The 23,319-nt window shown below is 42.6% G+C and overlaps 1 protein-coding gene and 3 non-coding genes across 4 annotated transcripts in view; all 4 read left to right on the top strand.

The window, feature by feature from the left end:
• The window catches only part of LOC132572227 (carnitine O-acetyltransferase-like), a 68,119-nt gene that overhangs the window by 29,455 nt on the left and 15,345 nt on the right, over window positions 1–23,319 (top strand). Inside the window, exons 4-9 of the mRNA XM_060239077.1 lie at window positions 3,839–3,892; window positions 7,215–7,380; window positions 9,897–10,071; window positions 11,978–12,156; window positions 13,773–13,873; window positions 14,905–15,024. Of these exons, the coding sequence (XP_060095060.1) occupies window positions 3,839–3,892; window positions 7,215–7,380; window positions 9,897–10,071; window positions 11,978–12,156; window positions 13,773–13,873; window positions 14,905–15,024 (795 nt within the window). The remainder of the gene's footprint in view (window positions 1–3,838; window positions 3,893–7,214; window positions 7,381–9,896; window positions 10,072–11,977; window positions 12,157–13,772; window positions 13,874–14,904; window positions 15,025–23,319) is intronic.
• TRNAC-GCA (transfer RNA cysteine (anticodon GCA)) lies at window positions 17,047–17,118 on the top strand. Its single transcript has one exon. It is a non-coding gene; the product is annotated as a tRNA-Cys (tRNA).
• Window positions 18,338–18,409, top strand: TRNAC-GCA (transfer RNA cysteine (anticodon GCA)). The gene has a single exon. It is a non-coding gene; the product is annotated as a tRNA-Cys (tRNA).
• TRNAC-GCA (transfer RNA cysteine (anticodon GCA)) lies at window positions 20,655–20,726 on the top strand. The gene has a single exon. It is a non-coding gene; the product is annotated as a tRNA-Cys (tRNA).

Genomic DNA, 23,319 nt, shown 5'->3' with positions numbered 1-23,319 from the left:
CTTCATTTTGTGAAATTTAATTCTGGAGATACATGCAATGATTACGGTAATAATTGTCTTTCTCAAGAATGTAACCATGAGACAACTTTGCAAATATTTGTTCTGCAGAAACTGTTAGGCCAGCTTTTGTTTACTCATCTGTACCTGACAGTCAGGGTCTGTGATAGCCCTGTTGCTGGTTAATAGGAGCAGACTTAGGAACCATGTGATTGGGGGCAGTTTTTTAATGCCCAGAAGGAAATAAGCAGATTGCAACTACATGCTCTTTTCTTTTCTGAGTACTGTAGAAATAATAGAATTCCTCAAGGTGCACAAACCTCCAGCAGATTTCAGGATTAAATGGGTTGTTATTTTGAATAAATGCTCTACAGATCTGATGCTATTACTCATTGAAAAATCGAAAGCTGAGATTGTTGTAATTAAAGCTGATGTGGAAAAGCTGGAAGTATACCTGAAAGAGACATGTTCTACTCAGATTTTTGATAAGAAAATTAAGGAATTTAGGAGTAGTTTATATGATTTTGAGAATAAGATCAAAGAGGTTAAGGTTAAGAAGCTCAACAAGGACCTTAAAGACTACACAGAGGGGAGCATTTATAATTGGACTGTAGACCGTCCTAAGAAACCAAAAGCTAATGAGAAATGCATTACATGGGCACACCCAATGAGGGTGTACTCTGATGTGGACTCCTCTGAGGTTGATTCTGGATCCACATCAGGGGAGGATAAAGCCCCAATAAAACCAAAGAGAATTCTTAGGATCTACAATAGGAAGGATGGGGATAGGAGAACTGGTGATTTTTTTGGACAGAGCCAGGACCAAAGGAACTGCAAGAAGACTTAGTTGTAAATTTGTCTAACAAGTTACTGATAGTTGAGGAGCGTAGGGTGCTTAATAGAGGGCTGGGTTTTGTGCCTGTACCTGATTACAAGAGTTTTCAGACAAGAATTGATTTTATTAAATTAATCCGAATGATCAAGCTTAAAAAATTGTTTGGCAATGATGAGGGCAACAGGGAAATGTTCTGCCCCAAATCCACATTTAATCCCTCTGTTCAGGATCCAACAATTGTAACTTTTGAACGTTTAGTTTTGAGAGATTTTAAAAGGTTGGAAAGCAATTTAGAGCGATCTTGGAGTAATCTGCCTCGAGAGGAGGCTTTAGCTCTTAAAGGGCTGATACAGGATGATTCTATCATAGTGAAGCCTGCTAATAAGGGCGGGGCCATTGTGGTTTTGAACAGTAATAACTATCATCAAGAGATTGAAAAGCAACTAGCTGTTACCACACATTATAAGTGCTTGATGAGTGATCCAACAAGGAACATTCAGAGATTGATTAAAATTGTCCTGAATGAAGCTGAAATCATGGGCATAATCTCCAACAAGTTACATACATACTTATACAATGAATTTCCCAGGACTCCTTGCCTTTACATCTTGCCTAAGATACATAAACAGATACTCCCACCACCAGGGAGACCAATTTTATCAGGCACAAACTCAGTGTTAGAACCCTTAGCAAAGTATTTAGATTATTTTCTACAACCCTTTGTCCTCAGAATGAGGTCTTTTACTAAAGACACAACTCAGTTCATTAACAACATGGAAGGTTTATTGGTTCCTGAAGAGGCTTTCTTGATCATAGCAGATGTAAAATCACTCTATACAATATTACCACATGAAGACGCAAGGTTGGTGGTTGAAGAAACTTTGGAGTTGAGGGAAATTAAAGAGCCCCCTACATATTTCCTTATGGAACTGCTAGACATAATCCTGGATAAGAATTATTTCCAATATAGAGATTCTTTTTATTTGCAAGTGTCTGGGGAAGCTATGGGGTCAAGTTGTGCCCCTAGCATAGCAAATCTCTTTATGAACAAACTTGAGATGGAAAATTTTTTCAAGGAAATTGCAATCTTTTGAAAGAGATCATTTTTACACCAGATTTATAGATGATTGTTTCTTTGTGATAAGCCACACAAAATATGTGGCAGAGCTCATGAACTGTATGAACACAATGCATGACAAGGTGGAATTTACTTACCAGGAAAGCACTAATGATGTACCTTTTTTAGATACAGTTGTGTACAAAACTACTGAGAATAAGTTGGCAACTAAAACCTACAGAAAGCCAACAGATAGGAATGCTTTTTTACAGTATTCATCATTCCATCCACATGCCTTGAAAAAGAATATACCATATGGCCAGTTTGTAAGGTTGAGAAGAAATAGTATCCTAATGTCTGATTATCTTGAGGATAGTGATAAGTTGGCATCTCATTTTGTTGGTAGAGGCTATGCCTTTTTAAACATGTTAGTTACACCATTAGGGTGCACAAAAAGAAGCCACATACTGAGCTGTAGCCGAGGCGAAATTGCTGCTGGAGACGCTCCGTTTCCCTCTTTTTTGAAAATTGTGTAAAAAATCTATATAATTGAATCTATATGTAAGTATGATATATTTTTTCACTGGAAGAGGGTTGGTGGTGTCTGAATGTCCTTCTGATATTTTTGTATAATACTTTCTTAAGTACTTAATCGATTGGCTTGTCACCACACTACTTTGAATATACATGTTTTGGACATTTGGACTGATTTCTATATTTCTTAATAAATTGGTTACTAGCTTGCATTTTTTGTTGTGTTATCCATTATAGTGACCTCTCTCGGATTGTATTTAAGAGGGAACTAAAATCTGTTAAAAGGATGGTTACTTTTTATTGCTGGTAAAAAGAAGAAGAGGAGGAGATTGGATTTATATCCTGCCCTTCACTCAGAATCTCAGAGCGTTGTACAATCCCCTTTCCCTTCCCCTCCCCAAAACAGACAGCATGTAAGGTAGGTGGAGCTGAGAGAGCTCTCTAAGAACTGCTCTTGAGAGAACAGCTCTGAGAGAGCTTGTGACTGACTTGAGGTCACCCAGCAGCTGCATGTGGAGGAGTGGGGAATCAAACCAGATTCTTCCAGATAAGAGTCCATGCACTTAACCACTACACCAAACTGCCTCTGAAGTAATGGTCTGTTTATCTTCTTTGACTACATTCAGGGGAAAAGTTATTGAAGAAATTTTGTAGAAATGTAACTTCAACAGATATTTTAGATGTTGAAGTGCTTATGATTAAGGGCAAAAACCGTATTTCCCCGTAAACTTAATGAGTTTTTGTTTTGTTTTAAATTATATGCTAGTTATAGTCTCATCTCTCAGGTTAAATATAATTGCGATCTTGGATGTGAGCTTTCCGGTGAAATTTGGAAGTTTGCTTTGTCTCAAGGAATGTCGTTTAGTGTTATCTTTGAACTTTAAAGGAAACTTGCTTAATACTGTACATCAAATCTGTCTCATTCTCAAGAAGTTTGCAAAGATGTGTAATGTCTCTAGTAGATGTTGACATTTTTGTAGTGACATTGCCATGTGCTATCAATTACTGGAATACCATAATAAGTGAAAAATTTAGGAATGGCTTAGAGATTCATGTGTCCTTAAATCTGGAAGTCTCTTTTAAATTAAACTATGTATCTAGGCTTTGTGTAAAATATCAGAAAATTCTCTTGAGCTTTACTGCTGCTTCTAGACTTTCATTTCCCTGGTAAGAGAAACAGAATTTGATAAAAAGGCAATTGTTTGTTTTCATTTGATCTCTTGTGGACCTCTGTTATTAATCAAACTAAGTATGTAAATTGTATGTTATAAAAAGTTTTTTTAATTAAAAAAACCCTATTAAAATGATACAAAGTGTGTATTCCAGAGCTGGGACAGAGCAGTAGAATGGAGACTGGTGCTTGGAGGACTTTTTTCGGATTTATCAGGATTTTTTTTCCTTTTCCACCCTTATAGGTTTGCAGCAAAACTCATTGCTGGTGTGTTGGATTTCAAGGCCAAGATTGACCAGTGAGTACCCTTGGCAATGTGTCCTACAAGTGGGTTAAATTCATAGTTATGTACACAAGACTTGGCCTGTTTGTCATGATAGGGGGATGTGAAATGTAGCCCTGCATCTATAGGAAAACGTGGGAGGGGGTTGAAGAGGATCTGCTGTTTAAGGGGGCATTGTTGGATTAATATAGATGAAGAATCACCTGGGTGCTCTTTAGACCACTTGGTCTTGCCATGCAGTGTGGAGAATCTTACCATACTTCTGAGAGCCAGTTTGGTGTCATGGTTAAGTGTGCAGACTCTTATCTGGGTGAACTGGGTTTCATTCCCCACTTCTCCGCATGCACCTGCTGATGTGGCCTTGAGTCAGTCACAAGTTCTTGCAGAGCTGTTCCTCTCAAGAACAGTTTCTGTCAGAGCTCTCTCAGCCCCACCTAGCACATAGGATGTCAGTTGTGGGGAGAAGAGGGGAAAGAAGATCATAAGCCACTCTGAGACTCTTTCAGGGAATGAAGGGTGGGGTATAAATCCAATCTCCTCCTTCTCAGAAGCCTGGGGAAGCTGAGGAGCACTTAAGATTCTTTTCACTGCTTGGCGAGGCAACATAGATGACCAGTTTATCCAGTAATTGTATGGTATGGTCTGGAGCCAAAGCACATGGTTTGCATTGAGAACACTTCAGGTTTGGTCCATGCTATTTCCTACCTGCTGCCTATCAGGGTGAACATTACTTATCTAGGTGGGGCAGAGTTTAGCTCGATATAAGGTGGCTTCCTCTGTTAAATATAGAGTATCTTCAGTCAACCAATGTGCAGGTCAGAATAAAAGCTCTTGGAGAGGGATTCAGTGGTGAGGGGTAAGTTTGAAGGGGGGAAGGATTGGAACAGTAGGCTGACAACTTGAATGGGAAGATGATGTCTGTGTTGGGCCTATGGTTTCTCAGGAAATAGTTATCTCCCCCCTCCCATATAGGCCATATAAATTTCTTAAAAATTTAAACAAAGTTAACAAGTGAAACATTTTGTCTGCTACTATTCTGTGTGCTGGGCTGTGGTTAAAACATAGAAGTAGGACCAAGGAAAGAAAGACGCAATCCAAGTAAACAGAGAGAAAGAAGGCGAATGGTTTTTAAATGCTTTAAAATACAAAACCAGCAATAACTTTTTCTTTCTTTTTTTAAAAAAACCACAAAAAAGGAACATGAAGAGAAAAATCCAGCAACTAAATAAAGTTTAAACAGGAAAAAGGAGATATATATGTAAAGTAGAGATAACGATATAATAACAGGGGTAGCAGATCTAGACATAATTTCTATACAAGTCTATATGCTATAGCCATCTTACACTATGCGTTCAAATACTGATAGAGGTCCTCAATCCATTCTAAGGTCTTCAATCCATTGCTTTACTTGAGATGGGCTTTTATCTTTCCAGTGTTGTAATGTGAGTCTTTTAGCTGTAATAACAGCATGGAGGGTCCATTTTCGTGGACCACTGGTTAGCCTCCAAGAGACAGGAAAATAGTTTAAAAGTACATAAGCATCCTCAAAAATTAATGAGCGTTCTAATACGAAATTGATATGAAAATTGGATCTTCTTCCCAGAAAAAGCAAATGACAGTCATGCCCAAAGGGTTTTAAGGGACATGTTGTGTGAGTTCTAATGCCAACAGTTAGACACTTTACTCAAATGTCAGATGTCAAATGTTTATTTGTCTTTAGCCATAGGCCATTATAAACCAAGGATGACAAGAGAATAAAATAGGTATAACGTAATTGTATAAAATGAAATAAGATTTAAAATAAGACTGTTAGTCCATTGTCAAGTCCAAATAAAACATCATAAAAGGAAATATCTTCTGAGATCGATGTTAATTAAATCCCTTGATAACAACATTAGCTTGTATTTTCTTTGCAGCCAAGGCATATAAAGCCATTTTGTAATATATGTTGGCATCAGAGTCAGCTAACAAAACTAGTCTTCTAAGAGTCTGAATAGGAATGTAGATTGGATAGAATCTCAGAAAGGCATTTTAACCAGGGTTGGACATACATTGTACAATTAAGAATATAATGGGGTAAGTCTTCGATTACAGGGACAAAGTCATTGTTCCTTAGGTGTCCTGCTATAGCGGCCAGCTAATATAGCCATGAGCATAGATTCAAAACACAAGGATGTAAAGGCGGCTCTGAGATTATAGTTAGCAATACTAACTAAAGAGGATCTAAAATGATCACACTTAAACAGTTTAAACCAAGGGGCAGATTGTGAGTTCAAGACTGCCTTCTGTCTAACAGAGCATCACACTTGAAAACCCAGTCTCGAAGATGTAAATTATAAACTTGGAAGGCCCTATCTCATTGCTTTGTCAAAATAGGGCAATCTAGTCTAGCTCCTTATTTCATTAATTCCTGAAACTCTGCATATCATATGTATTAATCAACATCAACTGTTTATAAATAAACAGTGTAGGTTTCATTTTCTGCCTCAATTCAGTTAGCATTTCCAGAAGCAATAGGGGACTCTGAAACGCTTTATACTCCAAAGCCATATCTGAATATCAACAGATTTGAAGTTGTAAATATTGGTGTTCAACAGAAATTGAGAAGTCCTATCTAGACCTCAGCCAAGAAGATGACTATCAGTTGATCCAACCTAAAAATCTTCCTGTTGGTCCAAGCTTTCCATAAAAAAAAAGATTTCTTCCCAATTTTTATGTCTGGCTTGGCCCATAGTATTAATTTAGCCTGTGAAAATGAATCAAACAGATATTGTTGTGATACACAATTGTTCTCCTGTTGTAGAAATTGGAGGATGAATGGGATCTTTACTGGGATATGGCTTTGTAGTTACTGTTGCTGCAACTATAATTGTTTATTACTGTACTTCATTGGTTCATAAAGAATAAAGGCTATTCATAAAAACAAAGACAGACATTTCAGGAGGAAAGGGATCCACTGTAGCATACATTGGCCCTAATGCATTCCACTTAGAGAGGGGCATCAGACAATCTTCAAAAGAGCCCAAGAAAGTTGCCCATCTGTTCAAATAAAAAGATACATCAGCAATTAGCATGTTAAAATTTAGCATAATCATATGTGTAGTATCTCTAGGAATCAGTATTCCAAGATAAATAATGGCACGTGGGCACCACCAAAAATATCCATAGGAAACTTCATGATAATCTCCGTGGCATCCACTCAGATTTTGCCCAGTTAATTGAGTTTCCCAACACAGAATTGGTAACCCTAGTCCCACCAACCAGGAATGGCAGTAGCCTGAAGATTGAGGCTTGAAGGGCATTGGCTCACTTTCCTGGTTTTCCCCCCTCACGCCAGCCAGACTCTCTTGGTTGAATATTCCCGGGGCTACCCTCTATGCATGGACCAGTATTCCCGCATCTTCGCCTCATGCCGCCTTCCGGGACCAAAACACGATTCTGTCTTGCTGCCTCCACCAGGCCGGAGACCAGCCACATTTATCACAGTAGTCCGCAACTTCCAGGTAATTCTCTGCATGGTGATCTGGAATCTCCAGTTAAAAAGGTCATGGATAGCAGCAGGGTGTGGAAAGAAATCTCCCAGAATCCTAAGGGAGTCAGAATAGATAGTCCTGGGCTAAATTAATTCCTAAATTAAAGTATTTGTTATTTTGACGTTCTTCATGCTCTGGGACTAGGCTTACCATTTCCCCTAGGGTTGCCAACAAGCCTGGAGAAAAATGCCATGTCCTTTTAACAGAGGCTTAATGTGTGGAAATGGGCTGCTGAGTCTTTTCATGGCATGGCGATCAATGATGTTCCATGATAAATAACTTCCATGATAAATAAATTAAGCCTCTATTACAGGAACTGGGCATTTTTTCCCTCCAGGTAGTTGGTAGCTCTACTTTTCCCACTGGGGATGGAAAATCTCTTGCCCCTAGCTCCTGTTGCTTACTGCCACTCCTGCGGCTGGCAGGACTATTAAAAAAAAAAAAAGCTGTTGATGCAACGTCATTACGTGAATTCTGTGGAAAACCCAAAAGTCAAACCACTCTGAGAACTGCCAGAAACTCTAGTTTCCTAAAGTGTAAACTAGTGTTTTCCCCAGAACTGATGTAATGCCATTATGCTGATGACCCTCCCCCATGGCACCCCCCACCCCGACTCTCACAATTTTCCAGCCTCTGGTGGACAGCCCTTTATGGGACCCACATTCATGAAGGACTGACTCCTGGTCTGCCCCTTTGCAATAATTTCATTTATCTGAGCAGGATTTCCTTAGCAGGTCCTATTAACCACTGTTTGTTCTAGGGCAAGGGTCCCCAGTATGGTACCTGGGGGTGCCATGAGACCCACTGACAGCTTTTATGGCACCACCAAAGTGTTTTTAGAAAACGAGCAGGCAAAACCTGGCTTCTGTTTGGCCATTGGAGATTTGATTGATTTTTTAAAAATGTTGCTTTGGTAGCAAATGGCACCACAGCACAAGGATTTTCATTGTGCGTCTGAAGGGAAGCTTTGGCAGCCATTTTGTGACTGACTCCACCTCCTGTGGCAGCCATTTTGTGACAGACTCCCACCTAGGGTTGCCAAGTCCAATTCAAGAAATATCTGGGGACTTTGGAGGTGGAGCCAGGAGACCATGGGGGTGGAGCCAGGAACCAGGGTGTGACAAGCATAATTGAACTCCAAGGGAATTCTGGCCATCACATTTAAAGGGACAGCACACCTTTTTAAATACCTTCCTTCCATAGGAAATAATGGAGGATAGGGGCACCTTCTTTTAAGGCTCATAGAATTGGACCCCCTGGTCCAATTGTTTTGAAACTTGGGGGGTACTTTGGGGAGAGGCACTAGATACTATACTGAAAATTTGGTGCCTCTACCTCAAAAAATAGCTTCCCCAGAGCCCCCGAAACCTCCGATCAATTCCCCATTATATCCTATGAGAATTGATCTCCACATAGGGAATAATGAAGTGCTCAGCAGACGTTTCCCTCCTCCCAGGCCCCCCCCCCATTTCTGGCGACTCTGAAGCGAGGGATTGGCCTCTCTACTCACAAGTTGCAGCCAACTTATTCCAAGTAACACAGATGCCCCATCCCAAGAGGAAGCCTTTCCAATCGAAGACTGAAGCCTCCGGAGGGGGAAAGTCACTTGGTGGCTTTGTGGGTGGGGCTTCCTCCCGCTGGCCAGCTGACTGGGGGCAGGAAGGAGCCTGGGAAAGTGGAAGAACCCCCGCTGGGACCTGGGGATTGGCAAGCCTACTCCCACCTCCTGTGGCAGCCCTTTTGTGCCAGTGCCCACCACTCAGTACCAGGGTTCCAAAGGTGCTCACCAGCTCAAAAAGTTTGGGGACCCTTGTTCTAGGGTGTTTTCAGTTGTGGCATCTAGATTGTGATTATGCCAGGAAAGTTCCTACATCGCGATACCATCTAGAAAGCTTTGCAAAGCCAAGCTCTTCGGACAGTTAGACTTATGAAATGTCTGGACATACAGGCAAAGTAGTTTTTAGTAGGTATCTATGATAATGTGGTTTTTTAAATAGTTTGTTTTGCTTTTTCCGGATTTTTGTCTGCCTGCATTAACATGAAAGAAAGACAACCCTGGATATAAGATGCCCCTCCTTGCAAATGCTGTGTACAAAAATTTTATTACTGTACTTGAATGACATGTAAGGGTGTGTTATAGATGCTTTAATATAACAAATTAATGATAAAATACCAGTAATTTGCATGTGAATGTAAGATGACTTGAGGGCAAAGCCTAATTTTCCTTTCAGGTAAATAGGATACTTTGTAATCTGCTTTGAGTTCCCTTTGGGGAGAAAAGCAGAATAGAAGTGAATAAATTGACCAAGAGTAATTTGACTTGATATATTCATTTTCAAATGAGCATGGGAGGAAGTGGTCTCCAAAGAATAGTATCCCTAACCCTTCTGGGTTTTGTGGGCTAATATCAGCAGCTTGAATTGTGCCCAGAAGAGAGCAATGCTGTTTGTCATGAACTGATGTACCTCATCTCTATGCTCCATCAGTTTTTCCAGCTTGAAGTTTATAACAGTGACGGAACGCCTCTCACAGTCGACCAGCTTCACTCGCAGCTCCAGCGGATCCGTGGGCAGTCATGGAAGACGGATAAGGAGCCTCTAGGGGTGCTGACCAGTGACCACCGACACACGTGGGGACAAGCTTACACTACTCTCATGCGAGGTATATTTTGAGAAGGAAGAGGCTGGATTAACTATTATGTTAAATATGTGGTGGTAGTGGCTCATGGGTAGAGCCTCTGCTTGGCATACAGAAGGTCCCAGGTTCAGTCCCCAGTGTCTCCAGCCAGGACCAGGCAGTAGGTAATGTGAAAGTCCTCTGCCTGAGACCCTGGAGAGCTGCTGCCAGTCTGAGTAGACAGTAATGACTTTGATGGACCAAGGATCTGATTCAGGTATAAGGCAATTCATATGTGTGCTGAAGTCCATGTCTTAACCAGGGCTATTTTTGTAGCAAGAACTCCTTTACATATTAGGCCACACACCCCTGATGTAGCCAATCCTCCTGGAGCTTACAGTTGGTCCTGAACTAAGAGCCCTGTAAGCCCTTGGAGGATTGGCTACATCAGGGGTGTGTGGCCTAATATGCAAAGGAGTTCCTGCTACCCAAAAACCCCCTGGTCTTAACAATTTTCTGTGTTCTCCTCCAACCCAAATACCATGTACCAAATACCCAAATACCCCATATGAGCCCCAGAGAGCACTGAGGTCAGTGGGGAAAAGCAGACTGAATATCCCTGGGCCAAAAGAAGTCAAACTTCAAAGCACCCGCACTCGGGCCTTTTCCGTTGCGGCCCCACAACTCTGGAACAAACTCCCAGAGGAGGTGCGGGCCCTGCGGAACTTAGATCAGTTCCGCAGGGCCTGCAAGACCGCCCTCTTCAAACAGGCGTTCACCAATAACTGAAGTAATGTTTACCGCCAGATTAATAAAGGTTACCGCCAGTGTTGATTTAGGAATGTTTTAATTATTGATTGATTTTAATGTGAATTTTAATGTGAATTTAATGTTTTTAATACTGTACTGTTTACTTGAAATGTTGTTAGCCGCCCTGAGCCTGCTTCGGCGGGGGAGGGCGGGATATAAATAAAATTTTACATTACATTACATGTATTACCTTTTTATTGGAACCCTCTGGAATCTCACAAAATGGTGTGTACAAGCTTTTGCATTCTCCGTAAGTCTTCAGTGGGCTGGATGCTCAAAAAGCATAAAAAAGGGGAAGGGAAAGAAAATAGAACATGGAATGATGGGAAAAGCCCCTTCCTGCTGCTGCCCAGTGGCCACTGTGTAGCCATAACACTTTAGCATGGTGAAGTGGTCCGTCTGAACATCTCTATCCAGGTTAAGAATGGGCAACAGAATTGGCCCAGGCTAGCCTGATCCCATCAGATCTTGGAAGCTAAGCAGGGTTGGTCCCGGTTTGTGCTTGGATGAGAGACCACCGAGGGAGTCCAGGATTGCTACACAGAGGCAGGCAATGGCAACCACATCTGAAAATCACTTGTCTTGAAAGTCGTGTGGAGTTGCCATAAGCTGGCTGCAACTTAATGGCACTTTCCTCCTCCATCACACAAACTAGATTGCAGAACTGTGGTTTGAAGAACATTTGCAAACCATGGTTTGGTGTTGCATCCGCAGTGAGCAAACCTTGATTGGAACAGAAGGCATTGCTCAGGTCAGAAAGTTCCCTTCCCTTTCTGTGTGTAGATCTGTCTCAGGGGTGGAATTCTAGCAGGAGCTCCTTTGCATATCAGGCCACATACCTCTGATGTAGCCTCCAAGAGCTTACAAAAAAAATCCTTGTAAGCTCTTGGAAGATTGGCTACATCAGGGGTGTGTGGCCTGATATGCAAAGGAGCTCCTGCTAGAATGCCACACCTGATCTGTCTTACTTGTCTTTCTACATAGCGTCGCTTGGGGCTAGACCTGGCTTGACAGGGTTAAAGAGGTTGTTCATGCTTAAGCATGATAATTGTACCTGTTTTCTACTGCTTTTCCTCTTAGGCATCTTCAAAATGCACACTACGGTTCCTGAATACTTATCTTGTGTGTTCTCCACCTCTAGACAAACTGAACCGGGAGTCGGCACGTGCCATTCAGCGTAGCCTTTTCACAGTCTGCCTGGACGCTCCTGTTCTGAAGGTGTCGGATGCACGTGCAGAAAGCCGTCTTGCGGCACAGACGTTGCACGGAGGCGGCAGCTACTCCAATAGTGGTAATCGCTGGTTTGACAAGACTCTGCAGGTGAGAAGAGAATCAGGGTTGGAGTTGGGGGGTGGTGGGGAGTGTCTTCTCATGGAAGCTTGCAGGGACAAGACTTCCATGGTCTGATTTCAACAGCAAGTCATGGAGCATAGATTTGCCTTTCTTGATTGTAGGATAAATAGATTAAATTCCATGAGGTGGTAAAATAAACTGCACCATTTCAGATTGCAGTTGGAGGATCACATTATGGAAGGCTATCTTAGACACGCAGAAAGTGGGGGGTTTAGGTTTTGTCTCTTTGCTGTGATTGTTTTCTATCAGCAAAGGGTATTTTTTGTTAGTTTGAAGGAACGATCTTAGACTCTGACCTTAATGGTACATAGGGTAGCCAACTTCCAGATGGTGCAACAGAAAAAAGTCACATGGACAGGAGACTGGTAGAAAAGTAACAGCTCCATGTATGAAGTACCTCTTGTCCAATATTAAGTCCTCACAAAATTTCTCAATAAAGATGCCTTCTCCAATAAACATGGAAATTTCAATTTCTTTACTGGTATCAAAAAGTTCATAAACAATTCATAGAAATTCCGGATTTGCACAGTGCATACAGAGGTTACGCAAATAAATTTCCAAGCACCATCAGCTTACAGGCATAACCGGTCTGAACTCCTGTTTAGCATTACTGCTTTATCCAAGCTAGAATTTCGTACCTATAAAATAATCATACAATAAAGTTTTCGTGGTGCAAAGTACTCATTTATTTCAAAACATGCAACTGTAAACAAGCACCACACACTCACCACTATATTGCTTCACTCTTCACACTGAAATTCAATCCTTATTTCATTATTTCAACATTTGCTGGTATCTTTGCCACTGATTCAGGTAGGTGCGTGATATACCTGTTAAGGAGTGTTAGAAGGGCAGCTGGACGCCGCTGCATAGGTGGCTGAGGAGAGGCCTGCCATCTTCTCTGGCAGTTAGTGGGGCCTGAAGGAAGAAGCAGGAAGTTAGCCTTGCCTCTTCCTGTCTTCCACACCCCGCAAAAAAAATTATGGTTCATTTTATAAATGCGAGTAGTTTTTCCTAGAAAGCCACTTTGAGAGGTGAATGGTTCAGCGCTGTGCCCCTGGTTCTCTGAAGCGGTATGTGGGTAAATGCTATTAGATCTTCACTCATTTTACTTCAGGTTGACCATAGGGGACGGGCAGACAGTACGTGTCATGGGGCTGGATTTGGCCTGGGACTTTAAATTGTCAATTGAAAATCTTTTAGATGGAACTGGAATATGTTTTTACATTTATAATGCGTTAATAAACTACTGTCTCACCAGAAGCTCATGTAGCTGATAAAGAGAGTGAGCTGTGATCTATGTTCAAATCTCCCTTTGGCTATGGACCCACTTGTTTTAAACCAAGCTATTCTCTTTGTGCCCATTCCCCCACCCGCAGTTTGGGGTATATTAGCCTACTTAACCGGGTTGTAATCAGAGTGGAAGATTTTGGACACAGTGGTGTTTGTTTCTCCTTAGGCCATTATCTCTGCCTGTGGGCTCTAAACACTGTATGATAAATGCTGTCAAAGTGAACCTTTTAATGCTAAGTGTTAGTCCCTTATTTTCTTCTCATGTAGTATGTTCTTTTCCTTACCCACAGTTCATCATAGGAGAAGACGGCTCTTGCGGAGTGCTTTATGAACAAGCAATGGCTGAAGGACCTCCAATTGCCACCATCATAGACCACGTCCTTGACTACTGGTAATGCCTTCATCTCCTTATAAAGGAAAAGTGGGAGGGGCTGTGGAGACTGGGGTCCCATGCAATGCTCCCTCTAAGCTGCAGAGTCTTGTGAGCAAACATTCTACTTTGTGAGCTACTGGCATTAAAGTTGCCAGCTACAGGTATTAAAGTTGCCAGCTACTGCATAAATTATTGTGTTCTGGAGTCATTCTTCCTTCCTAAGACAAAAATCTGTGAGCTGGAGGCTAAAAATCTGTGAACTAGCTCACGCTAACTCAGCTTAGAGGGAACACTGATGTGAAAGAGGCACTGAGGAGGAAGACAAGGCTTTCTCTTTTACGGCAAGTGCTTGAATTTGTTTAAAATGTTGTATTTGTTTGAAGTTTGGTGTGCTGGGCGAACACTTCTCAGGGATGCTTTAGGCCGATCCTGCATTGAGCAGGGGGTTGGACTAGATGGCCTGGATGGCTGCCTTCTAACTCTATGGTTCCCTGCTAACTGATTTAGTTGCCAGAGAAGCTTGAGAACACCAAGAGTAGAACTGGAGGTTTGCAGTGGGAGGGGAGAACCAGAGAAAATTGCCCTCCCCCTTCTATCCTTGGAGGTTTTCAACTGGTTTCGAGACAATATAAGCAAAATACTTTATCAATATTAATAAGGGTACTTGGTGGGATAGAGGAGAAAGAGAACTGAAAAATTTTCCTGCCTGTTCACCTGGAGGTGAATCCTGCATGCCACAGGTAACCTAGGACAGGCTGTTCAGAAGAAATCCAAAGGTTCAGGCACCTTTGATTCTTGTGTTTACGCAAGAACCCATTCTGTGCAAGTTCCTGCCTAGCTCCAAGCTGCTTTCTTTTGGGGTAGGTGAAATTTCCTTTATTTAAGTGACAGAGCAGGGTTCTCATGCTTTTCTGTCTTTAAGTGGATGGAAGGGGGGGGTTGCCAGATATATGCAGAGAAAGCCACGGAGGCCTTTCCTACTGTTAACTCTTGTGGCCCCTTGATGTGAATTTAATGTGTCCATTTCTCCTTCCTCCTTCCAATTCCAGCAAAGATCCTGATCCGGTTCGTACTCCGTTGATTCCTCTACCAATGCCCAAAAAACTCTACTTCTACTTCACTCCAGAAATCAAACGCGACATCGAACATGCCAAGCAAAACCTAGACATGTGAGTGTGTGCTTGTGTGAGTGCTAAGAATAACAACCATTTATTTAGAGTCCATCCAAATTGTGGACTCAGCCACTGTCTGGATTTTTTTTCCCCACTGTGATGCATTTGTCCTGCATGGAAAATTCTGTACAGATTTGTGAAATCAAACTGGGGGGGCTCCTAAAACCTCCAGGGCCCTGTGAAACTGCCCCAGTGTGAGCAGAAGTGTGGAGGTACATCCCTGTCAAGCTCAGAAAGAAAATAAGGATGAAGGAATAGAGGGAATGCTTATTAAATTTGCAGATGATACCAAATTGGGAGGGGGTGCAAACACAGAAGAAGACAGAAACAGGATACAGGATGACCTTGACAGGCTGGAAAACTGGGCTAAAGCCAATAAAATGAATTTTAACAGGAATAAATGTAAAGTTCTGCATTTAGGTAGGAAAAATCCAATGCATGGTTATAGAATGGGGGAGACCTGTCCTAGCAGTAGTATATGTGAAAAGGATCTAGGGGTCTTAGTGGATCATATGCTGAACATGAGTCAACAGTGTGATGTGGTAGCTAAAAAGGCAAATGCAATTTTGAGCTGTATCAACAGAAGTATCATGTCCAGATCACGTGATGTGATGGTATCACTTTACTCTGCTCTGGTAAGGCCTCTGGAGTATTGTGTTCAGTTTTGGGCACCACATTTGAAGAAGGATATAAAGCTGGAACAGGTCCAGAGGAGGGCGATGAAGATGGTGAGGGGTCTGGAGACCAAGTCCTATGAGGAAAGATTGAAGGAGCTGGGGATGTTTAGCCTGGAGAGGAGGCAGCTGAGAGGTGATATGATCACCAACTTCAAGTACTTGAAGGACTGTCATCTAGAGGATGGTGTGGAATTGCTTTCTGTGGCCCCGGAAGGTAGGACCAGAACCAATGGGTTGAAATTAAATCAAAAGAGTTTCCGGCTCAACATTAGGAAGAACTTCCTGACCGTTAGAGCGATTCCTCAGTGGAACAGGCTTCCTCTGGAGGTGGTGGGCTCTCCTTCCTTGGAGGTCTTTAAACAGAGGCTAGATGGCCATCTGACAGCAATGAAGATCCTGTGAATTTAGGGGGAGGTATTTGTGGGTTTCCTGCATTGTGCAGGGGGTTGGACTAGATGACCCTAGAAGTCCCTTCTAACTCTATGATTCTTAGGCATCTCCCTGTTCTCCAAGGCTTTCTGAAGTCAGGGTGAAATCCAGAATAACTACCATTCTTCGTCAGATCTGGGGCAAGGTTCTAGACCATATAAAGGTCATGCTTGCCTTGATTTGGGCCCCAAAGGTAAAGTGGTAGCTGTTAAAAGCCTTGTATGCTGACCAGATGTGTTCCCAATAACCCTCACCATCAAGTAGCCTTGCCTCTAAACATGGGCTGTATCTGGTGGACTGTCTGAAGGTGGGTCACTTAAAATGAAGATATTTATTAGCTGAGAAGCTTCCCAGAAAATCTTCAGTTTGATGCAGTGGTTAAGTATGCGGACTCTTAATCTGGGAGAACCGGGTTTGATTCCCCACTCCTCCACTTGCACCTGCTGGAATGACCTTGGGTCAGCCATAGCTCTGGCAGAGGTTGTCCTTGAAAGGTCAGCTGCTGTGAGAGCCCTCTCATACCCACCCACCTCACAGGGTGTCTGTTGTGGGGGAGGAAAGTAAAGGAGATTGTGAGCCGCTCTGAGACTCTTCCGAGTGGAGGGCGGGATATAAATCCAATATTTTCTTCTTCATGCCTGCCAGTACTAATATTCCCTTGCAGCATGTGAGGTAAAGGGAATTTGGGGTATGCTCTTGGCATGTGTTAAAAGTGAGGCCTAGTATCTCTGCTGAGTGTTTAGCTGTGTAATCTGGAACATACCCTCAGGACACTTTGAAAAGCACAGATACCCTCAAGGGGGAATGATCATACAAAAAGTATAAAAGCACTTGAGCTTGAAGGTATGGCAGGGAACTATGTGGCCAAACCAGTGCACATAACTAGACTTCATGGGGAGCTCATATTGTGCTAGGGGGTATAGCTCAGCGGCAGAGCATTTGACTGCAGATCAAGAGGTCCCTGGTTCAAGTCCGGGTGCCCCCTCTTTATAAAAGGCAAAGCATATTTATTAAGCCCTCTCTGTTCTAAAAGAGTCGTTAGTATGTTAATTTTTTTAAAAAAAATCTTTTAACAGAGATACATAAGAGTGAATGGTGAGGCAGATTCTGTAACATTAAATAGTGTTCTTTATGACAGGTATTTGGGTGTTTGGCTTGGTGGTACAGGATTTGATTGATAATTTACATTATCTATCAGTATTTCCAAATTTTACCCACCAAAAGTCTTTTGGAATTAGACCAGCTAAACATTCAAGATGTAGTTCTCCCCAAAAGACTGGGCCTGGAGTATAGAGCAGATGTAGCCGTTGAATTACTTAGCAGTCGTAGTTTGAGGTAATTATTCTAAATAAGCATGTTTTCTTTGAATCCATAGCTCAGGAGTTCATTGGTTTTGCCTTCCAATCATAACTTATGTTCCTTCAGATATGGAGGACAGAATTTTCATTTGAAAAAATCTCACTGAGAGAATCCTAGAATCTCTGGAGCCTTCAGTAATTGCTACAGCATGAGTGGAAGAGTGTTGGAAGTTCGTTCCTGTCAGGCTCAGAAAGAAAGAAGATATTTCACTCACTGTTCTCCATGCTTTTTCTGAAAGCATTGCTATTATTCTGTAGGCTTAGGGCAAAGCCCCAGATCTTTTTAGCAATTCATAGGTAATTACCGTTGCCTTGATATACCCAGACTACACAATGGTAGCTGTCGAAAAGGATCTCAGGCTGATAAGGTGCATTCTCAATAACCTGCACAGCACTCAGCCTCTCTTTGTGCTAGCTAAAGCTGTCAGTGTTCAAGGACAACCCTCTGTGGAGAGCATTGTAGTAGTCTAGCATGAAGAACCATGGCTAGATCATGCCTCTGAAGGGCAGCAGCTGGTGGACAATATGAAGCTGGGAAGATTGTTATTGGCTTCTTGCTTACCAGTACTAATCTTCTCTTGCAATGAGCAAGGTAAAGGAAGTTTGAGGTATGCTCCTGGTGTGTGTACTAAAAATGAGGCCGAGTGTTTCTGGCAAATGCTTTAACTGCATTATCTGGAATTTACCCCCAGAACATTTTGCCATAGCAGATATCCTCAGGAAATGTTTATATGAAAAGGGTTACAGGAAAACTGTGAAAGCACTTATGCTTTGGGGTATGGCAAGGAGCTATGTGGTAAAACCAGTATTCATAACTTGGCTTCCTGGCATAATGGATTTGTGACTGGGGGTATAGCTCAGCGGTAGAGCATTTGACTGCAGATCAAGAGGTCCCTGGTTCAAGTCCGGGTGCCCCCTCATTTTAGCAGGAAAAACAGATTTATTAAGCCCTCTCTGTACCAAAAGAGTCATTGGTGGATAATTTTAAAAAAAAAAAATCTTTTGCCTGATATACATGAGAGTGAATTGTCCAATAGATCCTGTATCATTAACTGGGTTTTTTGTGACAGATACTTGTAATCTGGTTGTTTAGCTTGGTGGTAGAGCACTTGATTGCAATTCATGAGGTCATTGCTTTAAACTGAAGTCTGACCCAGCCAGATCCCCAGGTGTTTGGGGAGAACCACAACTTTAATTTTTAGTTGGTTTAATCCTCAAAGGTTTTTGGTGGGTAAAATTTGGAAATACTGATAGATAACATAAACAATCTGGTTTGGAATAAGATAATATTTACCATGTTTGGTAGGAAAAACCAAAGGACACTTTTGGGGGAAAACAAAGAACAGCGTTGTTGAGGTACTTGTTAGTGTAAATAAGCATGTTTTCTTAGAATCCTGAGTTCAGGCGCTCATTAGTTTTGGCTATCAATCATAATTTGTGCACCTCCTAGTCACAAAGACAGGATGACAGGATCTTGATTCATGAAATCACACTAGGGGACTTCTAGAACCTCTGGGGCCTTCTGCAATGGTTCTAGTGTGAGTGGAAGTGTGGAGGTTTATCTGTGTCAGGCTCAGAAGGAAATAAGAAGAAATTGGATTTATATCCTGCCCTATGCTCTGACTCTCATAGTCTCATAGCAGTCACAATCTCCTATACCTTCCCACACACACACACACAAACACACACACGACAGACACCCTGTGAGGTAGGTGGGGCTGAGAGAGCTCTTACAGCAGCTGCCCTTTCAAGGACAACTCCTAGGAGAGCTGTGGCAGACCCAAGGGCATTCCAGCAGCTGTAAGTGGAGGAGTGGGGAATTAAACCCGGTTCTCCCAGATAAGAGTCCACACACTTAACCACTATACCAAACTGGCTCTCAGAAGAAGACTTTTCCCTGTTTTCCAAGGGTTTCAGAAGTCAGGGTGAAAGCTGAAAGAACTACTGCGCTTGTGCTATGGCCCAGCAGTAGAGCAACTGCTTGACGTGCAGAAGGTTCAAAGTTCAGTACCCAATAACTCTAGTTAAAAGATCTGGCAGTGGATGATATGAGAGACCTCTGCCTGAGACCCTGGAGAGCTGCTGCCGGTCTGAGTAGACTATACTGATTTTGATGGACCAGGGGTCTGATACAATATAAGGCAGTTTGATATGTTCATGTGTGCAGATTGGGGGCAAAGTTCTAGGCCTTTTTAGGTAATTATAATTGCTTTGACATCTCTCGGCTTGGCTTCGCGAACGAAGATTCAAGAAGGGTGCAATAGTCCACGTTTGCTGCAGGCTCGCTGGTGGCTGACAAGACCAATGTGGGACAGGCAGGTCCGGCCACAGCGGCTGCAGGGAAAAGTCTGATTTGGGGTTGGTGCTGTAGCAGTGCGATTCTTCCTCAATCTCCTTTTGTCCTCAAGACCAGCTATGCGTGTGTTCTCAAAGGAAGAGACAGCCTGGTGGATGGTGTGCCTCCATGCTTTGCGATCGTCAGACCACTGGTGATGGTTGATGTGACAGGTGCTAAGGGATTTCTTCAAGGAGTCCTTGTACCTCTTCTTTGGTGCCCCTCTATTTCGATGGCCGGTGGAGAGTTCGCCATACAGGGCAATCTTGGGAAGGCGGTGGTTTGACATACCCCAAAGATAAAAGGATAGCTATTGAAACCCCTCTCAGACTGATGATGCATTCGCAATAACCTGCATCAACAAGCAGTCTTATGGCTACATTTTGTGCCAGCTGAAGCTGTCAGTCTTCAAGGACAGCTCTCTGTAGAGGACACTATAGTAGTCTAGCATGGAGAACCATGGCTAGATCATGCCTCTGAAGGAAGGGCAGCAGCTGGTGGACCATCTGAAGCTGAGTCATTTGTAGGAAAGATCCTTATACAGGGAAGAAGCTGCCCAGAAATACATCTAGTTTACCAGTACTTGATACACAAGGGGATAAAAGTGAGGCCTGGTATCCTGCCGAATGTTTAACTGCATATTCTGGGACATACGCCAGAATTCTTTGTAAAGCATAGCTAACCAGCGGGTTATTCCTTAAGAGATGTTCATATGGAAAGGGTTACTGTTCAAGTAGGAAGGCAATGATGATTCAAGGTATGGCAAGGAAGTATGTGACCAAACCAGTATGTATAACTAGACATTATGGTGAGCTCAGTTTGTGTGATGGGGGTATAGCTCAGCGGTAGAGCATTTGACTGCAGATCAAGAGGTCCCTGGTTCAAGTCCGGGTGCCCCCTATCTTCAATTTTTTTGTTTTAAAAAAGATAAAACACATTTCCACTCATTTATTGGGGAATAAGGAGGCTAAAAAACCCAAATATTCATGGATGAAACTTAGGAATATTCCATGAAAACGGAGTAAAAATTTGTAGGTGAAAGCTGGAAGAAAATACAGGACAGATCCAGTATCCTTAACTAGAGTTCTCCATTATATATACCTGTGTTCTAAGAGTCTGCCTACTCTGTGTTTATTAACTGCAGATCAAAAGAGGGCAAATCTAGGTGATCCTCTTCATTTTTGTTTAAACAGTTGTTTATGTTTTTGTAAGTTTTAAAACATAAGAGTACCAAATAACAACATCGTATGTGTCCACCTTCTCCTACCCGGGCAGCTCTCCCTGCAGGATCTGCTCCCGGGCAGGCTCTGTTGGCAGTCTAGTCTAAACTGGGCTGACCAGCAGAGCCTGCAAGAAGAACACTCTGTTGGGGCTGGCTCCTCTGGGCAGCTCAGTTTAAACCAAGCTACCAAGAGGAGCCAGCCCAACATTGGCTTGGGCAGCACAGTGCTCTAAACTCCTACTGCTCCAACTGATCCTCTTGTTTCCCCCCACTCAGGTCCATCGAACCCCCAAAAATTCAGGAATCCTGAATATTTACCGAATCTGAATACTGTACTGGTATTGGGATTTGGGGATATCAGGAAATACACTTTTCAGGACCTGAAACCCCAAAATACTGGATTTGGGGATTTTTGCACACCCAGTAAGCCCCCCCCCCCAATATCTGAGATACTGTTGTCCTTGGTAGTACTTACTACAACTTTTTGTTGCTATGTAAGCTCAGATTTTTCTGAACCCAGGTTATCTCAAATCAGTATTTTTCTCCGTTTATATACACGATTGTGCTACAGTTGACTTGTGGTGACCCCATGGGGTTGACAAGGCAATAGACGCTCAGAGGTAGTTTGCCATTGCCTGCCCCTGCATAGTGGCCCTGGGCTTCCTTGCTGGTCTCCCATGCAAATACTAACCAGGGCCAACCTTGCTTAGCTTCCAAGATCTGGTAAAAGCAGACTAGCTTGGGCCATCCAGGTCAAGGCATAGGTATGATTGCATTTATTTAAATGTTTATATCTCTTGTTTCCCTAAGAATAGTTCAGAGTGGCCAGATAGTCGAATTCAGGGCTTTGTTTGTAGAAAACCCCCAGCAGGAACTCATTTGCATATTAAGCCACACCCCCTGACATCACCATTGTTTCACACAGGACTTTTTGTAGGAAAAGCCAAGCAGGAGTGTATTTGCATATTAGGCCACACCCCCTGATGCCAAGCCAGCCAGAGCTATGTTCCTGTGCATTCCTGCTCGAAAAAAGCCCTGGTCGAATTAGACAGTCCAGCCTTTTGAAGTCCTTCTTTTTAGACGAATTACCCTGTTGGCAATAAATGCTGTTCTGCAGATCTATAAAATCTGTAGATTAAAATATCAGATGCAGGGAAAGCGGCACTCAGGCTGTGCAAGAGCAAAACTGAATGATGCAACAAATGCTACGGATAGGACAGGCAGTTAGAATTTTACCAGGATAGCCAGATGTTTAACCTCAGAAACCAACTGACTGAACAGGGTATAAAGCCAGACAACAAATGGAATAGGATCGTAGTCAACTGCTGCTATTTTCCTTTGTAGTCTGCCTTTCTCATTGGGACCCAAGGCAGATTACAGGTACGAACAAAAGGGGGGGAAAAACCCTTCGCAGTCAATCAGTAAGTGTATTACAAGCAGTGCTCTAAGCTGTGGAGTCATGTGTGCAAAAATTCCACTTTGAGAGCTACTGGCATTAAAGTTGTGAGCTACTGCATAAATTAGTTTGCTCTGGGGCCAGTTTTCATGAGCTAAAACAAAAATGTGTGAAATAGAGGCTTAAAAACTGAGCTAGCTCACACTAAATCAGCTTAGAGGGAACACTAATGTATGATGATATTTTAATCTAACAGCAAAAGTTTTCTGATAAGATTAAAAAATGCAGTTGGGCTGGGCTTGTGGAACAAAAGTAAAAAAAACCCCACACACCCACCAAACAACACATGCAAACACATCTGTTGAAGGCAGCAAGATGTAGGAAAGACTTTATCCCTAAGAGAAGTCAGCCAATCTATTTCATTGCACTTTTGCTTCTTCTACAAGAACGCCCTCATGAACAGAATTGTTTGGCACATTTTGTAAAATGAGAGAGGCATGGGAGTCTTCCTGATAGCCTCAGGCAGACTGTTCCACAGTGTAAGATTCACCCGAGAGAATGGGCGTGGGATGGGCAGTTGCTGGTTTTACCTGTTTGCAGGATGGCACCTTCCGAATGCTTTGTTCTGATGTTACAGGGGAGCGTAGGAAGAGAGCAATGTTTCCTCAAAGCTGCAGAGTCTTTGTGAGCTGCTGGCATTAAAGTTGTGAGCTACTGCATAAATTAGCTTGCTCTGGGGCCATTTTTTCATGAGCTAAAACAAAAATGTGTGAGCTGGAGGCTAAAAATCTGCAAGCTGGCTCACACTAACTCAGCTTAGAGGGAACACTGGAAGAGAGGCGGTCCTGCGAGTACATGGCTCCAAGGCGTTTAAA

Source organism: Heteronotia binoei, chromosome 5 (genome assembly GCF_032191835.1).
Source record: "Heteronotia binoei isolate CCM8104 ecotype False Entrance Well chromosome 5, APGP_CSIRO_Hbin_v1, whole genome shotgun sequence".
In the NCBI taxonomy this organism is placed as follows: Eukaryota; Metazoa; Chordata; class Lepidosauria; order Squamata; family Gekkonidae; genus Heteronotia; species Heteronotia binoei.
Note: the sequence above shows the minus strand (reverse complement) of the source record. Positions and strands in the feature narration are given on the sequence as shown.